Source organism: Bombus vosnesenskii, unplaced genomic scaffold (genome assembly GCF_011952255.1).
Source record: "Bombus vosnesenskii isolate JDL3184/JDL3185 unplaced genomic scaffold, Bvos_JDL3184-5_v1.1 scf7180000014621, whole genome shotgun sequence".
NCBI classification, from domain to species: Eukaryota; Metazoa; Arthropoda; class Insecta; order Hymenoptera; family Apidae; genus Bombus; species Bombus vosnesenskii.
Window position 1 is genome coordinate 556,782 of NW_022883555.1, and position 20,157 is coordinate 576,938.

The 20,157-nt window shown below is 35.0% G+C and overlaps 1 protein-coding gene across 3 annotated transcripts in view; it reads left to right on the forward strand.

The window, feature by feature from the left end:
* The window catches only part of LOC117240345 (protein GDAP2 homolog), a 69,679-nt gene that overhangs the window by 32,982 nt on the left and 16,540 nt on the right, over positions 1–20,157 (forward strand). For 2 of the 3 annotated variants that reach the window (XM_033506349.1, XM_033506351.1), the window contains exons 2-8: positions 5,461–5,649; positions 5,722–5,864; positions 5,936–6,068; positions 6,175–6,284; positions 6,351–6,590; positions 6,664–6,832; positions 18,768–18,921. In XM_033506349.1, coding sequence (XP_033362240.1) covers positions 5,465–5,649; positions 5,722–5,864; positions 5,936–6,068; positions 6,175–6,284; positions 6,351–6,590; positions 6,664–6,832; positions 18,768–18,921 — 1,134 coding nt within the window. In that variant the 5' untranslated portion in view covers positions 5,461–5,464. Of the gene's footprint in view, positions 1–5,343; positions 5,401–5,460; positions 5,650–5,721; positions 5,865–5,935; positions 6,069–6,174; positions 6,285–6,350; positions 6,591–6,663; positions 6,833–18,767; positions 18,922–20,157 lie in introns of those variants that run through there. The other variant, XM_033506350.1, reaches the window with a different exon arrangement.

Genomic DNA, 20,157 nt, shown 5'->3' on the forward strand with positions numbered 1-20,157 from the left:
AAATTTAATTAAATTCGATCGCGCTCGTATTTGGATTTTGAGGAAATGAAAACTTGTTTTCAATGAGTTGGATAGCGTTAATCCGATGAATTTAATCAGGCCGATCCTTGCATAGTCGAGATTCTTTGATGCAAGTATTTTTATCAGAAAGGAACGTTTGTTTATAATATTTTCTACCGGATTTTACAGTTTCAAATTACATTTCTCAGTATTCCTAGGAACTTTTAATGAGATTACTGTCTTATTCGTGTATTTGTTTAAAGATTAATTTCTTCGTTTACTTTTATATAATATTGTATTGAAATTTAAACAAACTTCTCCGGAATATACTGTATATTTAGTAAAGTATCTAACAATATTTGCCTGCACGATAGACGCGTCCTGTACCGATGATTAAAGTATAAAACTTGCATCAAAGAGATGAAAACAAAGAAAAAGTGTCTCATACATTTTACAAAAAAAAAAAAAAAAAAGGGATAAAATTTCTATGAGAAATTGTGATTTAGTTATTCTAATAAATTTAATATGAAAAGACCCATGTTTTTGAAAAAATGAATTGCGTCGCAGTTCGCGCGATGATTTAATTCATTAGACAAATTATTCGATCGATACTTGAAAAACTAAATCAAACCGTGCTTCAGAAGAGAATTTTTTTAATAGATTCTGTAGAGTAGTTCGCTTAAAATGAACACAATTATAGAATGGAGAAAATCGAGAGTATTTGAGGTGGAAAGTATGGTTTGAGTGTTCTTCGAACTCAATTTGCGTTTATTGTTTCCGATCGATTCTTCGACAGGTATACTGTCCTGGGTGCCTCGTTGAGTAGTGGCAATTTCCAGTAACTCGTTTGAGCTGATGCAGTTAAGACCGAGAGGAAAATCTAGCTTCGAGGTTAATTAATTTTTCCGGAATTATTCGAAACAGTGGATTCGTTTTACCCCGTTTCACGTGCAATGGAAACTCACCCCGGAAAAATAAAATTATTAAATCGAAGAACAACTTGTTCAGTGCTTGTCTTGCGTGGACGCAGGAAATCTATGTTATTTCCAATCTGACACGATATCTTACTCTAATTAAACACACGACTAACCGTAGCATATTTCCAACAAATGTTCATAGATTAGATTTGTCGCGATTGAGTGAAATGCATATTAAACTCAGTGATTTATAAGATGATCGTTAATAAAATAGAAAGATTATTATAGATATACAGATTAACCTTTATGTGGAGACCCATTGCCACACATGTTAATAAATCTGAGATTAGTTGGCGGTTCTATTTCTAGATCACTACGTTATAAAGGTTAATCCAATATAATTATCTTATCTGAAGATGCGTACTTGTTTGCCAAGATTTTTAACAATTGAAAATCTTGGAACACAAAATTTTTGTTTCTTAAAGTTACAATTAAAAATATACTACAAACGCTGAATATTTATTTCTGAAGATTTTTTACCAGACAGCATAGGTTATAATAATGAAATAAAAATTAGATCTTCTTTAACGACGATTAATCTCCAATTAAATATCGATAAGAAGACAATTAACGAAATACACAGATTATCGTAATCACGAAGATTAAGGAAGAAACGTGACAAGATCTCGACTTAAGCCAAATATCACAGAATCGAGATTTCCGGCGGCGTTAAGCAGCAGCAAACGTATCGAGCTTAGCCGTAAAAAGCACAGTCACGCAAGCTACTAACAACCACTTGCATCGTGAAATTGCAATTATAAGGGGGCAATAAAGATCATACGAAACGTCATAGGTGAGCTTTTGAAAGGTAGAAAAGGAAAAAGGCCTTTATTGGTAATCGTTTAATCTAGGTCATAGCAGAAGATATCTTTATCTTCTCTCCAGGATAGTCGAAACCGTAGAACTAGTGGTCCCCGAGGGGAAAGAAGGGACAAAAGGAAGTTTTCCCTCGGAGAAACGGGAACTCTTCTAGACAGCCGAGCACACGACACATTTCAAAGTTCGATCGCTCGATATCGAGCTGGAAATTGTGGAAAAAAGAAATTGAAGCATACGAAAACTTCGCGACAGTTGCATGTAGTATATACGACTGGAAAGCAAATGAAATCTCGAGCTGTCTTCTTCCTTTCTCTTCACTTATCTTGGAAGTTTCCTTTGAATGATTGATGGGCTGGAAGTTTGTTGGGAATAAGGACGGGAGATAAGGTGGAAAGAGTTCTTTGGAGGTGGAGTATGAGGCTCGATTTCGAATGCATGTTCAAGGATGATGGTGGTAAAAGTGGAGGGCCCTTTACGGTCGATTAGCTCGTCGGCGTTTGCCTTTGTGCTTGGAATAGATTGAAACATTAACCCTTTCGTGGTAAGTCGAGGTTGAAGTGATCTTTCAAAAGCGTCACTACCGCACCTCTGCGTTTCTATCATTCTGAAAATTGTTTCCAACTATTTTCGAATTGCAATAGAATTTCTTGTATCTGCGAACCGACTTAGGTTTTGAGATCCAATGTATGTACGATACGTGCACAGCATGTTTGATAGTTTGATTTAATTAAAGATGCTGCACGTTGACGTGATTAACCTTTCGCTCGCCCCAGCGAGATTAAATTTAATTAAAAACTTTAGACAAAATAGAACGTCACAACACTCGTCTATTATACAGGTGCTATTTCGGGGCCGTATGCGTTTCAAAGTTCTCGCTCTTGGTAAGTGCAACCGGCGATCGTGAAACAATAATGGGAGTAATAAAGTAACGAAACTACTGGGATAAACGTCGGTATTTATTAAAAAGAAGATTTTTTTTATCAGCACAATTTCTTATGTTTCTTGTGATTGTTCTCAACTGGTACGTGTTCAACGCTATAGTCGTAGAAACTTTATAATTTGGATTTATTTTCATATCTTCTAGGCGATTAAAAAGTTTTAATTTTATGCTAGAGCTTTTCTTCACATATTATTAGCTCTTATTGTTAATCGAAACAAGAACAATATTAGAAATCAAAAATTCAATGATCGTATCAACATTGATGAAAAAGAATATTCAATGAAGTTCAACGTAGAGTTACATAGGTTAATTTTCTTATGAGAAGAAATATTGAAATTGCACGTTATCGCCAACGAATATCTAGAATACGTGGCCATGACCCCCCACGTAGCTTTAGTTCGATCTTGGCAGACAATGTTTCCCTTTAAAATCGATTATACCGGATGTGTTCTTAACGCGCGCACTCGTACCAAGAACTTTGCAGGGTAAACATCAGAATTCATTTATACGATCGATGAAGCATCTTGCTCTACATTCGTCAAGGTTTTAACTGTTCGTACACGGCGCTGCCATAAAAATGCTAATTTATTCCATTGTGCAATGTTACTTCAGCTACACTCGAATGTTCCACTGATAAGAATTTTCTACCGGCGAACGATTTACGGTTTCTCGCGTCTCTGTTGACACGAACTAGCAAAAATTATGGATGGAATGTCACGTTTTCATAGTTCCATTTTCCTCTTCCTACACCGTCTCCATTTTCATTGATAGTTTCTCTAAAACAAATTGACAAATGGTTTTATGCAAATAATATCTAGAGTTTCTTGCGCGATAGAGAGGAGTTTTCAGGAATTTGATGGAAGAAGAGTAGGGTCCGATCGATGGGAAGTGGATCTTCGCGAATGACGCATTCTGAATACGCATTTCAGATCCTCCCTGTTTCCAACATTTAGCAATATGTTATACCTAGAAAACGAACTACATTGATGTACGCTAGAAACTGTCTCTTATAAAAAGTTACTTTTTCTTTCCCACTGTGCTTTCTTCAAAAATATTAGAATTCAAAGGTTCTGTTCTAATTGTTATTAACTAATTTTTGCTCTAAATTGAAATTTTTGAGAATATAATAGATTAGGTTAATCAACGTAATTCTCACTTTTGCTCATCTCTAGCGTTTGGAGTCATCTGAGGTGGTTGAATAAATTAGTCGTTAAATGATAAAATAAATGGAATAAGTTTTTGCTTGCTATTAGAAATATTCGTTTCTGACATTTACAATGGGTGGAGAGATAGTTGATTTATAAAATAAGAAAAAGGCACTATAATTTTACAAAATACAATTATATTTGTCAAGGGCTATGATTAAGATCTAGTATATAACCCAGACTAGATCACTGATACTAATGTGATAAAAATGTTTCGAATGAAAGTAAATAATTGTCACAGTTTAATAGTTTTAAACTCTTTCCAATCTAATTACACGTATATCATCTTCTTCTGTTTTAGTCTGAAATAGTACCTTTGTAATTTTTCTATTTAATTATCTTGAAAGCAAACAGGAATTCCACCATAAATTAATAACTAAAAGGTACATATATGTAATTACACGACGTTGTAATTGAAATTTTTAGGATTATTGTTCTTGTATTGTATTGTATTGTTAGTGTTTATCTCTGATGTATCGACATTTATTGTAAAATCTTGTTTGGTATGTTCTATTTTGTTCTGTTTAGTAGAGGTTTAATAACTTCTACTATGTCGCCCGTGGTATCGTACAAACAATATTGTGTCGTGAGATATCTCGTCCATGGTTGTGAAACGGTTAAAAAGGATAGCAGGGACCTAGTAACGCAAAGAGGTCGATGATCCTGTTCTTTATGGGGTTGTCGGGATATAAGTTCCGCAGCAGGACAGACGGCGCCAGCCTCTGTCTCCTTGCCATTAGGGAAGCCTACATTCTGTGTCCAACACGGACGCACGTTTCATCGTTTCCGTGGAGGGAGATCTCACACAGACGGACTTTAACGCGCAGCACGTGATTGCATGCGCACAGGACGACACGGGTCCTCCACGAATTAAGTTGTTTTTCGAAACTCCCGATCGGGGTTACGTCCTTGGACGCCCGCTGCTCCCGTTAGCCCGGGGTGTGCCCCAGATTTTCATCGATAGCACTGTTTATTTTTAGGTTTCCACGATATCGGAGATGGTCCGCGCGTCAGCAACTATTTCATCTTCGGCTTGGGGTAACTTTCCCGACCTTGCTTCCCTATAGCGTTTTATGACCCTATTAAATTCGATAAAGTCTTCTCCTATATTGTATTCCTGCGTATATATCTATACAATTTCCCCGTGTGATCTAATTTTGTTATTTCCCCCGATGTGTGTCGGTATCTTATTTTGTGTCTTATTTCATTGAACGATAGAACACGTGGCGTTCGATGCGATTTGAATTTCGCGTCAACTCGAGCGCCATACTGCGCATGCTCTTTAGTCGTCAGCGTGACATTTTGCTGAAGAGTATAACAAAGAGAATTCGATATTCGTGAATGAATGATGTGGAAGAATGGTAGAATAAGAGATGGAGGGATTCGTAAATGTCTTGAAAAACAACACATGAGGAATTTACATCGGATTATTTTTAGCTTTAGTTGACAGAAGAATGAGGTTAGACTAAGATCAATGGAGGCGATTCGTTGATTTTAATGATAAATTTGTTTGTTTCAGCTGAATGAGGCTCATGGAACCCTTGGGTCTTGCCCCAGATATGGTGGAGACGGGCGCATTGAAAAAATGGTCCGACTTCCCTGTCCAGCACCGGTTTACTGATTACTCCAGTTCCATTGGAGAACCTACGCATCATACTATCAGTCCTTTTCCTTGTCAACCAGCACTTAACAACAAACTTGCACTATGGTAAAGTTGTAATCAGTATGAAGAATAAATTTAATTTGTCTCTGAAAGATTATAAACAATATTGTATTTCAGGGCTGGAGATATTTCTGTGTTACAAGTAGATGCAGTGGTGAATTCTACCAATGAAACAATGGATGATAACAGCCCTATGTGCCAAAGAATATTTGCTCGGGCTGGTTCGGCGCTTAAGATGGAAATATTTAATGAAATCAAAGGTACATAGTTTGTAAAGTAAAAAATAATTAGATTGCTTGTAAGCATACAATATGAATGACTATGTTTACAGAATGCAAAACAGGTGAGGTAAGAGTAACACAAGCCCATGGGTTACCTGCACGTTTTATTATTCATACTGTAGGACCAGTATACAACGTGAAGTACCAAACAGCAGCTCAAAATACGTTGCACTGCTGCTATAGGTATATTTTATCCATCTAAAGCAAATGTATTTATGATACATAGATAAATAGCATAAAATAGTTACTAGTTAATAGCATAAAATAAAATAATTAACTTTTCTTGTAGAAATGTTTTACAAAAGGCACGAGAGCTTGGTTTACGCACGATTGCGCTACCAGTAATTAATACTGTACGAAGAAATTATCCTCCTGATGCGGGAGCACATATTGCACTTAGTAAGTATGAATTATGTAAATTAATATAAATTTCTAAGTTTAATGAATATAAATCCATTGTAATAGGAACAATAAGGAGATTTCTGGAGCAATATGGTGATTCTGTAACATGTATTATATTTGTGTTGGAACCATGTGATCTTGGAATATACGAAGTTCTTCTTCCTCTTTATTTCCCAAGAAATTTAGCAGAGCAAGATAATGCGTGTTGGCAGTTACCAAACGATATAGGTGGGATGGATGGTGAACCTTTACTTCCTGATCGACAAATTAGAATCATCGACAATCCTCAACATGCTTTACACGGTAATAATATAAATCGATATTAAAAATGTGTATATTAGTGCAGTTATTTATTGAAATCTTCTGTTCATTATAGGCGATGAAAGTATAGAACTATCTGCGCAATTAGAAACATCCGTTAACATCGGTGAACACGCGTTTGCACAAATGCAGGGTGATTTAGATAGACAAAGACTCCTCGGGGAAAGGCCACCAGCTGATCCACTTGCGGATATCATGCTGAAGCAAATGCAACAAAAAGAAAGGTATGATTGTTTGAAAAATATCTTTAGATCAATGTTTCTCGTTTTGTTTACTCTATCACTTTAATATGGTAAATTTGACGAAATTCTGTATCAGTGCGTTTGGTATTGTAAAATGTTTAAGTGTAGAATATCAAAGTATTGCGAAATAGTCAACTTTAATAGTGCACTGTTGCAATATTGCAATATATTGTTTGTTCATTTAGAGAAGTGTTTTCCACTTATTTTTGCCAGGATGCTAATAAACATAGTATTCTATTCATGCAATGTTACGAATGTAATTCTATACAAAATCAACATCGGTTTTGCGTGTCATAATGCTATTTTAACTATTTAGTAACAAGCTGCTATCTTGCATGCCAATACGTATGTGATCCATGCATCATCTCAGTAAAAAAATCCTTACTTATCAATATTTCATAATTTGTATATGCATCGTGAGTCGATAAGGAAGGAAATGGAATTGCACAGTTTCTGTTTCTACATTTTACTTACGATTAAATTTTTTATCTACTGATGTATTGATAAGATACTTCAAAAAACATACTTTCTCACTTACTAAATGCAGGTTTCTTTAATACCAATCTTTGTTACACGAATGTTTCATTCAATGAATAAATGCGTATTTGTTAAAAGAAAATCAATATTTTAATACCGGTACTATTTACGTAGTAACACGTACTACGTTTGTATATTCATATTTGATATTTTCTCCGGGTTTTTTAACTTCACATGATTATATAATTCCACTAAAATATTCCTACAATTTGAACAATTTGTTATTCGTTCAATTAATTATTCTATTCATTACATAATATTGTTTTATTACAATATAATATTTACAATTATATTCGTAATTCTATAGATTGATATTTCTGTCTTCTCTTAAGCGATCTCACACCGTATTATTTATTATATGGTATTTAATATCCATATTGATCGAAATGTAAATATCGATTTCCTGTCGGTCAATGGAATTCTTCTCTACTATTACGAAGAAAAAATTGTCTATCTTTATATAGGCAGCTGCTATCAATAATATCATCGATGGAAACGGCCTCGTAACCTTTCCATGTCTACAAACTCGTTTACTAGAAATAGCAAAGTCAGGTATAAGAATATTCGATAACTAAACCATTTGAAAAATACAGTTCATCCCATTTTCCACGAAAGTTCGTTGCCCATAGTCGCCACTTTATTACACGATTATAATGTCTTTGTATTCACGCCATAAAGATAAATCATGTGTCCAATCATGATGATTCATCAAACGGGATAAGTTTGAGATTCACTGAAGAATCCTGACGCTGTTTTATCGTATCTTGCACTAACGATAGAACCAGGTTGTCAATCTGCAATTTTGCACCTTGACAAAAATATATTTCGATAATTTAACTCCAATTTTCTGCAATTTTCCTTAATAATGGTAGATTACATCATTGATATAGAATGTGTTGTCCTTTTGCTATTACTCTTGTAGGATCGATGACTTGAGCAATCATTCAAATATGTATACACAGTCTTCTTAAGTAATTTCAGATATACAATTTCCTAAAATCTGCTATATTGCTACAAAGATTTTGTAGTAGTCTTCGTAATAGTAGTCAAAGACATCGCGCCCTCTCTTGAGTTGGTGTTATTCTTAATAACATGACCTTCCAGGTGTAAAATCAAAATGTTAAACTTCAGTTTGTAGAAAAAAAATATTTTTAGACATAATAATTTTAGACATAATTCAATAATTTCAAAATTCTAAAAATACCCTGAGTTAGAAGTGTCTTCAAATAACATGGAAAAATTACAAGCGTGAAGATTTAAGTATGTCAATCATAGTATAGTGCACATAAAGGGAAAGAGATATAAGTCTACGTTATAAAAAATGAATACACGTGCTGTATTTGTGTTAGGAAATTATTATTCGATACTTGCAGGTATATATGACCCTTGTAGTGAAAGGGTTAAGGGTACTTCACTACAATAACACAGTTTTACTAGCGCGCATTATTAAAATCGCTCTATGAAAATCACTTAAAAATTTCAAATTTTCCATTTAATTTAATACCTTGCAATATTGATGAAAATAAATTAATCGCTGCAAGCATGATCTTTATTTAGGCAACTTTAGAAGATATACAAGTAGAAGATGTGAACCTTGCAGATCCTGCACCATTGTTGTTCATCTTTCGATGTTGAAAATTTAATTTTTCATTTTAATAAAAGAAGATAAAAATTGATAACAACGTTACAAACTTTCGTATAAAATAAACCTTGCTATAATAAATCTTGTATTAATTCTTTGTTGTGTTAATTCTTTGTAAGATCGACAATGCTAATTTTTTGTATAAATTTCTTACAAGATCGGTAGCATCGGTTTCTTTGTCAACTTCTTGCAAGATGAACAAATGCTAAATAATAGTATAAATTATCTTCATGTCCTTGGTCACTCAGAAGTATCTCATGTTTTTCAAAATGTTCACACGCCTCTCATGCCGGATGTACGTATTTTATTTTGCGTGATTTTAACGACGCCGTAAACATTGAAACATCTGGCTCCATTAACGACGATCTTCCGTGTATGTATTTTGCGATTGAAAATTGCCCCACTTACAGCAACATTGCCACACCATTAACAATTCAAGCGTTCCTTTATTACCGTGTATATCGAATAGACAGAAACGTTCAGTACTTTCTACGTTCCACCACGTGAACATTTCTTGGTTTTCAGATTAAGTAAATGTAAATTCCGGGAAACGTCGATTTTTTACTACCTTCTGTGCTAATTCAAGGTGTGTCTTAAAAGCACATTCTCGACGAGGGAGTGTCTCGAATCGGTCATTTCGTTGATGGAGCACCTTGGATCCATTTTAATCGAGGCCACGGTCGCGAAATCGTGAACACAATCGATTGAGAAATCGTCCCGAGTCGTCGTGATCATTATCTTTTTTATGAAGCTACAAACTCATTTGTTCCAACCTAAATGAGAAATCTATCGTAAAAAGTAGTTGTTTCTTTCCGATATTTATTTTTTTCTACGGTTTCGCTATGTTCAATAAAATTCGTAGATAATTGTACATTTTTTAAATGTATAACTATAGTTATTCTATATCTTATAATAGATCACGAATTGTGAAAATTATCTCTTTTATGAATTGCGATCATTGGACATAAATCGTACCTGATTTTTTTATATATTCTCATTATGTTCACTGAAACTCGTAATCAATTTTTATGTGACAGCAGGAATTTGTAAAACAAAATTAATAATAGCACAGACATGGATAACGAAGTATTTCAGGAACACTAACAATGTTTGTTATAATCCAAGATAATGGCGAGATATTGGCAAAATTATGTTTCCGACTTCCGCAAGAACCTCGAAAATCGTTTGCTTTCTGTTTTCCAGTTCGAGGAAAGGCTCGATTTATCGCGTAGCGTGTATATCTACGATGAATCTTCCTGTAGCCTTCAGAGAGCTTTAAAGCAACGACGCATACCGGAAAATCGAACGACGTTCTATTTTCATTTCGTTAAAAGCATGGTGTTGAAATAATTACAATGAGAATGAATGGAGGACGAATCGTATATACAAGGTGTGCAATCATTATAAAAATGAATGTCGAAAGAGGATGATCCTACAAGAAAAGATAAGTAAAGAAAAAAAGAAGATTCTGAATATTTTCCTTTGGCAATTGATAGTGAAGATTATTTTGATGTTAGAAAAATTGAAGATAAATAATACGTAAAACATAAACAATGTGAAACAATTGAGAACCGTGTACAATGATTTAATTCAAGGAGAGTCGTCGTATGCAACATCATGTATTTTGAACAATTTCTGCATTAGTAAAATGAATCTTAGAAATTATACCTTATTTTCATTTGCAAACTCATTGTGAGTATACAGAGATAGATAGTACCATACAAACACTGATAAATAAGATATCAACGTTATTTGTAAACGACATATCATTCCCTTGTGACAAAACCATGAATGTGCAAATATTCGTTTTTCTTAGTAAGGAAAAGGACACGATATCTTTTCCTTTTGCGTTTTACTACATAGATTAAAGCAATGTATTTAACAAACATAGTATAACAGCGATGATTGTACTCTAAGCTTGATTTATCGCCTTATCTGATTAAGAGAATTATCCGATTTAATTTTCCAATTATGTGTTTTACCTTCAAGTATGAGTTTTTATAATCTATCGACGATTCGTTCGACCATGACACAGGATCAGATTTAAAACAATTCTTTTTTTCTATCGACAAAAAAATTTTTAATTTTAAGAAAAATATAAGAGAATTGTTATTCCAATGCTACTATGATTTTTCTTAAAACGTTAAAAATTTCTTTGTTTATTTAAACCAGGATAAGATTCGGACATACAATGTATATATAAATACGGGAACTTTAATGAGATTAAGTGCTCGCATAGGCAAAATATATTCAAAACCTCATATCATAATATTGTATTTTATTTTCTTCACTTATTTCTTCACACAGAATCGCTCTCTTTTCGATTGTACCATAATTGTTGGAATATTCGGTATTTCTCGTCGTTTCGTTGAGAAACGGCCACAATACTTTTAATCGAAAATCACGTGGAAGAAATCGACTATTAGGAATCGTTGGGACGTATACTCATGGCAAAGGGGTTTAGAATAACGTGGAATAACGGAACGTTAAGGAGACATTGATTTTAATCTTTCGCTTTGTATCTTGACAGTTTCAATCGCACTGTCTGAGACGATAATCGAGGGTAACGATCGAACAGTAGCAGCAGCAGCAGCAGTTGGTTTCCACCAAACGAACGCCGCGTTTTATTCGATTAAAACCAATCGACCCAGAAATGTGAAAGCGTAACGCAATTTCGCGTCGAACCATCAATACAACAATACCCGCCATAGAATTAACCAATTGCGAAAGAAAATAGTCAATTCGAATCCCAAACTTCTGACAATTGCACGAATTTACAGGGGAAGGCAGAATGTATCATCGTAATTCTGTCAAATGGTTCAAGTAACATCTCTAAATGACTTGATATTAACGCTTATAATAGTAACTTTTCTACGTTTAATTTGTGCTGTATCATTATCAGAATTAATATTATCACAGTTGTATTTCGAATTAGAATGTTCTTTACAAGTAGCATTTGTATGTGTATTATGCAAACCAAACATTAGCCGGAGACCTTCGCTGCTAATATTTCGACAAGGACAGTGATGATAAAATAAGTAAAATCCTGTGTGTCTATCTTACAAATTACAAGCTATTTTATTTTGGATAAGTATATTTATCTCACTTGATGTTAAAAAGTGAAATTATAAAAATTGTTTCTGCAATAGAATTTGTCAATTTATCGATATTAGTAGTTGACGAAGTCACGCAAGATAATCCTAGAATTTCGAAACATACTGAAACAATTTCCAAACAATTTATTGCAATTAAAAACCGTATTAGATCTGTACTTTTATGGTCATTGGCTGACATAGTCGGAATTAGTCAACGCGCAAGAATCAGACATAAGAATCGGATTGGAAAATAGAAGCAGCTATAAATACTCTTGTACAAAACGCGTGCATTACGCATTCCTACGTGAACCCACGTCTAAAAATTCCCGTTAGGTAATGGAAAATATAACGCATCGATCCTGCTACGTTAGCCAAACGTTATTCGCGTAATCAGTCAATAGGGCTAGATGAAAAGTGACAGCTTTCTGTTTGGGAACGCTCCCAATTTCGCATATTCCAGTGACACGTGCGTGTCATGCATTACAGTGTCATTGATTCAGGGAATTCTGCACTTAGAATTAACGTATGTGCTGTCTGTATAATTAATAGTATCTGTAATGTTAAATGCAGGTGTTTTCAATTGATCCGCAGTAACGGAAAAATCGTTCTCCAAGTGGAAAATCGTATGAAATTTATTTATCGAGAATTTGGCTGAATTTCTGAGAAACGAAGTTAAAATTACAGCATAAAATATTATTTATAGAAGTTCGACTCATATTCGTAGAAAACTTTGTTTTTAAATGTCGTAATTATTTTTCACCTTGTTACTCAGAGCAAATAATTCTTTACTCTAAATCATGTTATTCCACTATATTATTAGACAGATACCTTCAACTTTATCATTAAATTTCGAATCAGAATTTTGTAGAGAAAGATTTCGATAAACGTAGAATCTTTACAAACATCCTTAAAAATATCATTTTTGTCGTAAAATGAAAATTGCTTAAAGGTATAATATAATTAATTAAGTTATCACGAACGTATGCCACTAACGGAAGAACATGAATTCTGAAATTTGTTTAAAAATTGTCTACTTATCTTTATTACATTTTATTTGAAGTTGACCCTCGTCATTCTTAATCCTTGTCAATGTTAGTTGAAGTAGAACGCTTGCGTTTGTCAACATCGTTGACGATCGAAGCGATAAAGGTTGAAAAGAAATTAATAGTTATAATAATAACATCCGAGTAATTAGTCAACGCCTCGCGAATCGAGCGTAATAACTGAGCCGTGAATCGCGCCCCTATTCTGCCGGCTTTTTACTCATCGAACACGCAATAGTCTAAGCTGAGCAGGCGCCGTGACGCAGCCAGCGAAGGCGCGCGCTCACAAAGCCAACGAAGACGCGGCGTCCCGACGTCGTTTCTCGCCTCATAGTCCCGTCTTCCTCGTTCAGGCAGCTCAGTGCGTTGCGACTCGTCGCGGAGGCTTGTCGTGTTCATCGACAAATTCAGACGTGCGTTCGTATCAACCTTGTCCACACATCCGCGAATTTTACCAACTTTCGTCCTCGTGAAAAACAAAACTTTCTTTCGTCGATTCAACTCTCGAGACTTCGTATCGGCAATAAAGTATAAATTTACGAGTCGGGAGTAGGTTAAAGTCGGGACAAAATAGAGTAAAAATCGTCTGCAAGTTAGCATCTGGACCGATGACACTATCAAGACTCTCTCTTTTAATGATATATAGAGCGAAGTAGAAATATAAACTTTCATCAGTGGCGAAGAGAATTATAGTTTTACTGGTAGAACTTGTGAAGATTCAATTTTGCAGTTGGAGGAAGAGTGTCTGCTCGAGATACACGAGGCAGATACATTTTCGATAACAGAGTGTGCACATTGTCAGAATGGTCATGATTGACATGGTGGACGTGATCGAAGACGAGGACCGGTGCGTATTGGAAGATTGCTTTTTTCGTTATATACCGATTTTCATTGGTAATCCGTCATAACCCGCCCTCCCCGTCGAGTCCTGTGTTTCCGTGTTACGTAAATGTACCGCATCTGACGCGTTGATCTTTGACGTCGCGAGAGACGTTCGTGCGCTCAGCTTCGTTTAATTTGGAGAATTTCGCTGTTGGACATTTGCCGATGTTGCGATTGGTTGCGAAAAGGGTGACAGAGGGGGTGGAAAACGCTGGAGCTTTCACGTATATAACGAGGATTTCCGAGCCGAGCTTTAATCGTTTTCCAATACGCGGGAACATTATTTTTGGTCCAACGCCCAGTTTTGTTTTGCGCCCTTCGTTGCTTTTGGTAATGCTCCAACAAACTGATTTCTCCATAAGTAGCGTAGCTTTTACAGGTTTTGCTACTCGAAGAAAAATATTATACTTCAACTATTTAATAATGATACTAGTACTATACTTTGATTTGCTTTTATTTTATTGTATTTTTTGTGTACGCATGGGTTTCTTCGACGGTTTCAACTTGGAGACGGGGAGCTTAGGATGACGCGAGCTTATTGTTAGTATATTTACGCATCGTAAGCCTTTCATGGACGTAATCCACGATCATGGGAGGAAAATCGTATCGACCGTTGAGAGAATAACAATAGAGCCGGAATCTTGAATGATCAACGTACAATCATGATCGCCCACGATGACCCAATAACCGTGAAAAATGTTTAATTGGACCGTGAACCATTTCGTAATTCGATTCTTTCAATGAGACGTTCTCTTATCGAATCGTAACTTGTTTCCCTTTATTTATTTATGAATCTATAATTTTTATAATGAATGATTGATAGATAGATTATAAATGTTCATGCATTTATGGAACATTTGTTGTAACATTTAAAAAATCAAATTTCTATTTGCATTGTATTTCTTTAATTATATTCATGAAAATATGAATTTGCATAAATCTAAAGTATATTGAGATTAACCAATCAAACTCGTTTTGTATCCGGTAGGCAAAATTGAATAAAACACATTAAAAACGTCGCGAGCGTCTGACAGCCACAATTTTTTATATAAATTTGCATAAATACGTGCAATCTTCCATGATAAATTAAAATACACCGAGTGGATAGGTTTATCTAATCGAATTCTGCAAAAATCTATCTTTAATCTCTTATCAAAATTTTTCTAATTAAATCTTGTACAACATTGATCGCGCCAACGATGCTAACTCAAGAAAGCATACGAACATGATCACACGTTAAACTCGCGAAAACGCTCACCTCACTCTCTGCTTTTCTCGGGGAACAAGGGGAACAATAGTTGAGCGCGTTGTGTGAGCAGACATCATTGGAAGGACAATGGGAGACGTAACAATTAAAGAAACAGTCGCACTCCGCCAGTAGTATACGACAGTCCATTGTCAGACACGAATTGTCATTGTGAAAATCAGCTGGTGCGGAATGCTTTGTGTTCCATCGGAAAATACAGTTGCTCGCGCAAATATTCGAACACTTCTAAGAGCCTGTAACGAATATATCTAAATTTTATCATGTAATGAGACTCGAATGACATAAATATATTACAAATCTGAACATATACGTAGTATATAGAAGTTACAAAATATGTAGTACAACTGTACATTTTGCACTTAAACATATAATAAGAGTTAAAGATACAAACTCTTTAAGCATCGAGGACTCATTAAGTATTGAAGATTATTAAGAACATAATGGATAAGTGCAAAATGTACAGTTGTACTACATATTTTGTAAGATGACTAATCATGTTGTATACTAATTCTTTACATATGTTTTCGATAAATATTTTGTAACTATTACGTACACTTTCAACTTGGCCTCAAATTTGACCAATATAATCATGGCAGTCGTCATCTCCATACAAGTTAACGAAATTTTAAAATATTTTCTCTAACACGCAACATACATACGTATAGGTACATAAAAGTTTCCTATGAGGTGTTCGCATAGTTTCGCGAATCACTGTAAATAAGGTTCTGCTCGCGGTTTCATCGAATTCGTATCAGTCGTACATACGTGTGTGTGTGTGTGGTCTGTGTTGCGGCCTTGAAACTAGCTTTGTAGGGAGAGAAAAAAAAGTTAAAAATTGCGACGAGAAAAGTCGATAGCGACGCGGTGTAACTTAATGTCAGCGAGAGGGGAAATTCTGCTTCTTTGGATGAACCCCGTTTAACCGTAGTTTGACTCGATTAACGACGTTAGATGAAACGATTCACGGAGCGCACGTGAAACGTGCTCATTGATTTTAGTCGAATGGAATATTCATGGACGCGTCCACGCGCGACGCTACGCGACAAAACGGCACTGTCGCGTGTCGGCGAAATGGCGCTGCTCGATTCAAGGGGTCGATTAACACATTGACTGCCGCGTTAGTCGTCGCTGACGCACGTTACTACATTTCTTAGAGTCATTAAAATAAGATAAATTCTATAGACTAGTAATTTGTCGTCAACAATATGAATCACTTAGATAATATTGTCGGAGTGAGCAAGTATAATACAATGTTTCACAAAAATGAAATTCGTCGTGAATTTTCTGGACGCATTAGGGCTACTGCCCTGATACCTGTAACACAAAATGTGCAATTGATTATTGGATACGTTTAAGGTAATCGGAGGATTATAACCGGAAGACCATGTCGTTTCGTTTTGTGTAATTGTACACATATCGTAACGTTTGTATTGGTAAAATTGTACGCTGTGTTTCGTAGCTACAAAATTACTCCAAATATTCCAATTTCGATATATCGATATAGTAAGGAGAAGAGGTGCTTGATATATTTTGAAATCGTATTGCAAACAATCTATCTTGTTGCTTCTCAGAAAGGACATATTATACTGGTAAAATGGAAAACTATCTGATTCTTGTTTGATATTTCTAAAACGGGCGTGACAAAATATTTTATTATATGAACTCAAGATATGGTAAAATAAAATTGTAACATCTTTCATAAATTTAACTCTCCTATTTTGTATATTTTTAATCTTTTACCTCGCATCTAATATGAATATCGAACATTTTATAGGATGGTTTTATGAGGCACGATGTATAGCGAACTTTTCATGCAACGAGTTTCTGTAAGACGAATTTTATAGTTTTATATAATAAGATTCGTGTAATTAGACTTGCATCGCAATATTCTTGCTCTAATCTTTGTATCACAAATTATACGTCCATCCTTCATATTATGAGCCACATATTCTGAACTTCGTCGCTACGAGTATCGTATTACGAAATTCACGTTTTATGTTCTCTATTATGGACGATTTCACGTGGTAAACATCGAATTACGACATCGGTACAATAAAATTTCCATCATAAACATAGGCATAGTTCATATTCTCAGGGTCAGTATTATAACATTTTAATTATGAGATACATATTTAGAGGATTATACGAGTTCGTGCTGCGAGATTGCTATCCAGTGGGTCGCATGTTTTCGCAAAACCGCACGCTCTCCTCGTCACCGCGATTAACGCTACGTGATACGGCGTCGATATTCCAGACACGAGTCGACCAGTTTTATGTTTCTTGTTCACGAACAATCCGTAACAAATGAAATTAGCGATGAAGTTACGCCACCGGCTAGAATTTTCAGCGCGATTCCGCACCGTTGAGATTCTGACCGGCGATTGCAGGGTGAAACTTACATCGCTAGCAACATGAATATTCGATTCTTATCGTGAATATTCGATTCTCGAAGAGAAATAGAAATTTCAAGATTCCAACCTTCGAATTCAAACGAGCTACTTCGCGTATCGTCACTTGCTAAATTACGTTCAATTGGATCCTTTGTTTGAAACTCATTGCTGACAGTAAGATTATTGTCTCTGGAGACAGACTAGACGAACAAACGTTACCTGCCTCGATGTTGTAGTCGTAATTGTTTGCAATATAATTATAACGTATGATGCATCGAATAAACATCGGATGTCGGGCTTGTTAGAAAATGTCAGACGATTTATTGATTCACTCGGTTACGAGAGTGACGTGATCCATATAGTTACATTATACGCGATTTGTAAACAAGACTTCTTTGCTCAAATATCAATCGTTCCGACTGTTCTCTGTACAAATGGGATCAGGCGATCTCCATCTCATTTAAAATACAATTGAAAACCCCATTTATAACGTATGCACGTTGCAACGTATGCAAATATACGAGAAGGTCTTATTAATCGTAGAAAAGAAGAGAAACGTAAGTCATAATTGATACAATGAATGAAAATTCATTCGAGGGAAATTTTAATTGAAGATTATATTTCTGAATTTAGTTCTATTGCTGTAATATGCTGTTTAGTTATACTTCTCAGTCTCTGACATTCTTCCTTCGATAAATCGGTGCTTTTATAGAAAATATCATTTTTATTTTCAATCCCATAGTCTGGCTATATACTATGTATAAAAAATAATTATGATTATGGTGTCATATATATATATATATGAGTAACATTGATTAAAGGTTCAAAAATCTAAAAATTTCCTAAAATATTAAAAAGGCCGAAAATGTGAAAACAATCAACTCTGATACGTGATTAATGCCAGACTCGTTGAATAACAAATTAGTTTCCTGAATTGGCTTCTGCCAATATTTTAAATAATACTTTATCAACTGCCAGTCTATAGCCGATGAGACTAGTAGATGTAGTGACTAAATATTCTGAGAACAATGATCGAAGTAGCTCTTGTTCCATTCTTTCAGATACGAGAGGCTCCTCAGGAGAGCGAAAACGGAGGATCTGTCGGAAGTTTCAGGAATTGGCTGCCTCTATCAAAGTGGTGTCGATCGTCAGGGTCGACCGGTCGTCGTGTTCGTCGGCAAATGGTTCCCCGCCACTAAAGTCAACCTAGACAAGGTAAGATCGAAAACGAAATTCGACCGCTAGGTCTAATCCATAGTGACACGCGAAAATATTCGAACTTAGCATAGGAAATTTTTATCAAAATACCACGTGCGTTATACGAGACTTTTTGAAATTTCGTTCCAACTATGACGAAATATCACTATCATAAATATATTACTGAACTTTGGAATCAATCTGGAAATCTGTAAATGTAGGTTATGAGTTGTTTATCGCGGTCATGTCTTTAGCAAAAAATTAGTATAGAGTATAGTTAGTACGAATGCGTATAATTATTGAATGAATAATGGATACTCTGTTCGAGAGAACGTGTAATTAAAGCATTGAGGACAAAGGAGAACAAGTCATATCTTTTTTTTTTTAACATAGATGTATATCATTTAATTTATTCTAATAACATTAATTTATCCTATATTTACCATACAAAAGTGGATGAATTCATTCTATCTAATTCTAAATCAAACTTAGATAACGTAAGAGGATCATACTCATAAAATTTCTCTATAAGTGTTGAAATACTTTCACGAGCCACTTTAGGTCGTATAACAATAATTTTCGATGCTATGTGTTCGAAAAGTTATCCGACTACTTTTTTCTTTATTCTCTTGCGACTCTGTTATTTTTCAGTGCTTACCGAATACGCAATGTAAAGCACTTACTCGAGAGATAACGAATTCTAGCTTTACCGTGCATATAATTGTATGATATTTTGAATTAGCATGTCTGCTCGTGAGATTAGCACCATTCCGTCGTAAAGATACAAAATGCAGGAAATCGCAGATAGTGTTTACTCGCAAACACCCTAAAAGATTACGTTCATGCTCCAAACATACTCGTGCGAATGTTGCAGCATTCTACTCGTACGAGACAATGTGTTTTTCGTTGCAGTACGTCGATATAGTACAAACACTCTGCAGTGTCTTATATCGAACTTGTTATTTTATTTTTTTCAGTACGAACAATGAATATTGTTCGAACCTTAGGAGGTTGCTAATTTATTATCATATTTCTACAATCAAACACTCCAAAAATATATTTTTTATCCTTCGGTGAACTGAAAAAACGTAGTTTCTCCGAAATTTCACAAATTACGACCATCTCTGTATAAAAATACGCTTTGTGTATTTTCCAACGCATTAAATCTCTCAAGGAATCGTAAACAAAGGTATGCTATAGTTATTAAAAGCACTACAATCGTTGATCGTAACGCGCAAACACTGCTGAATAAAT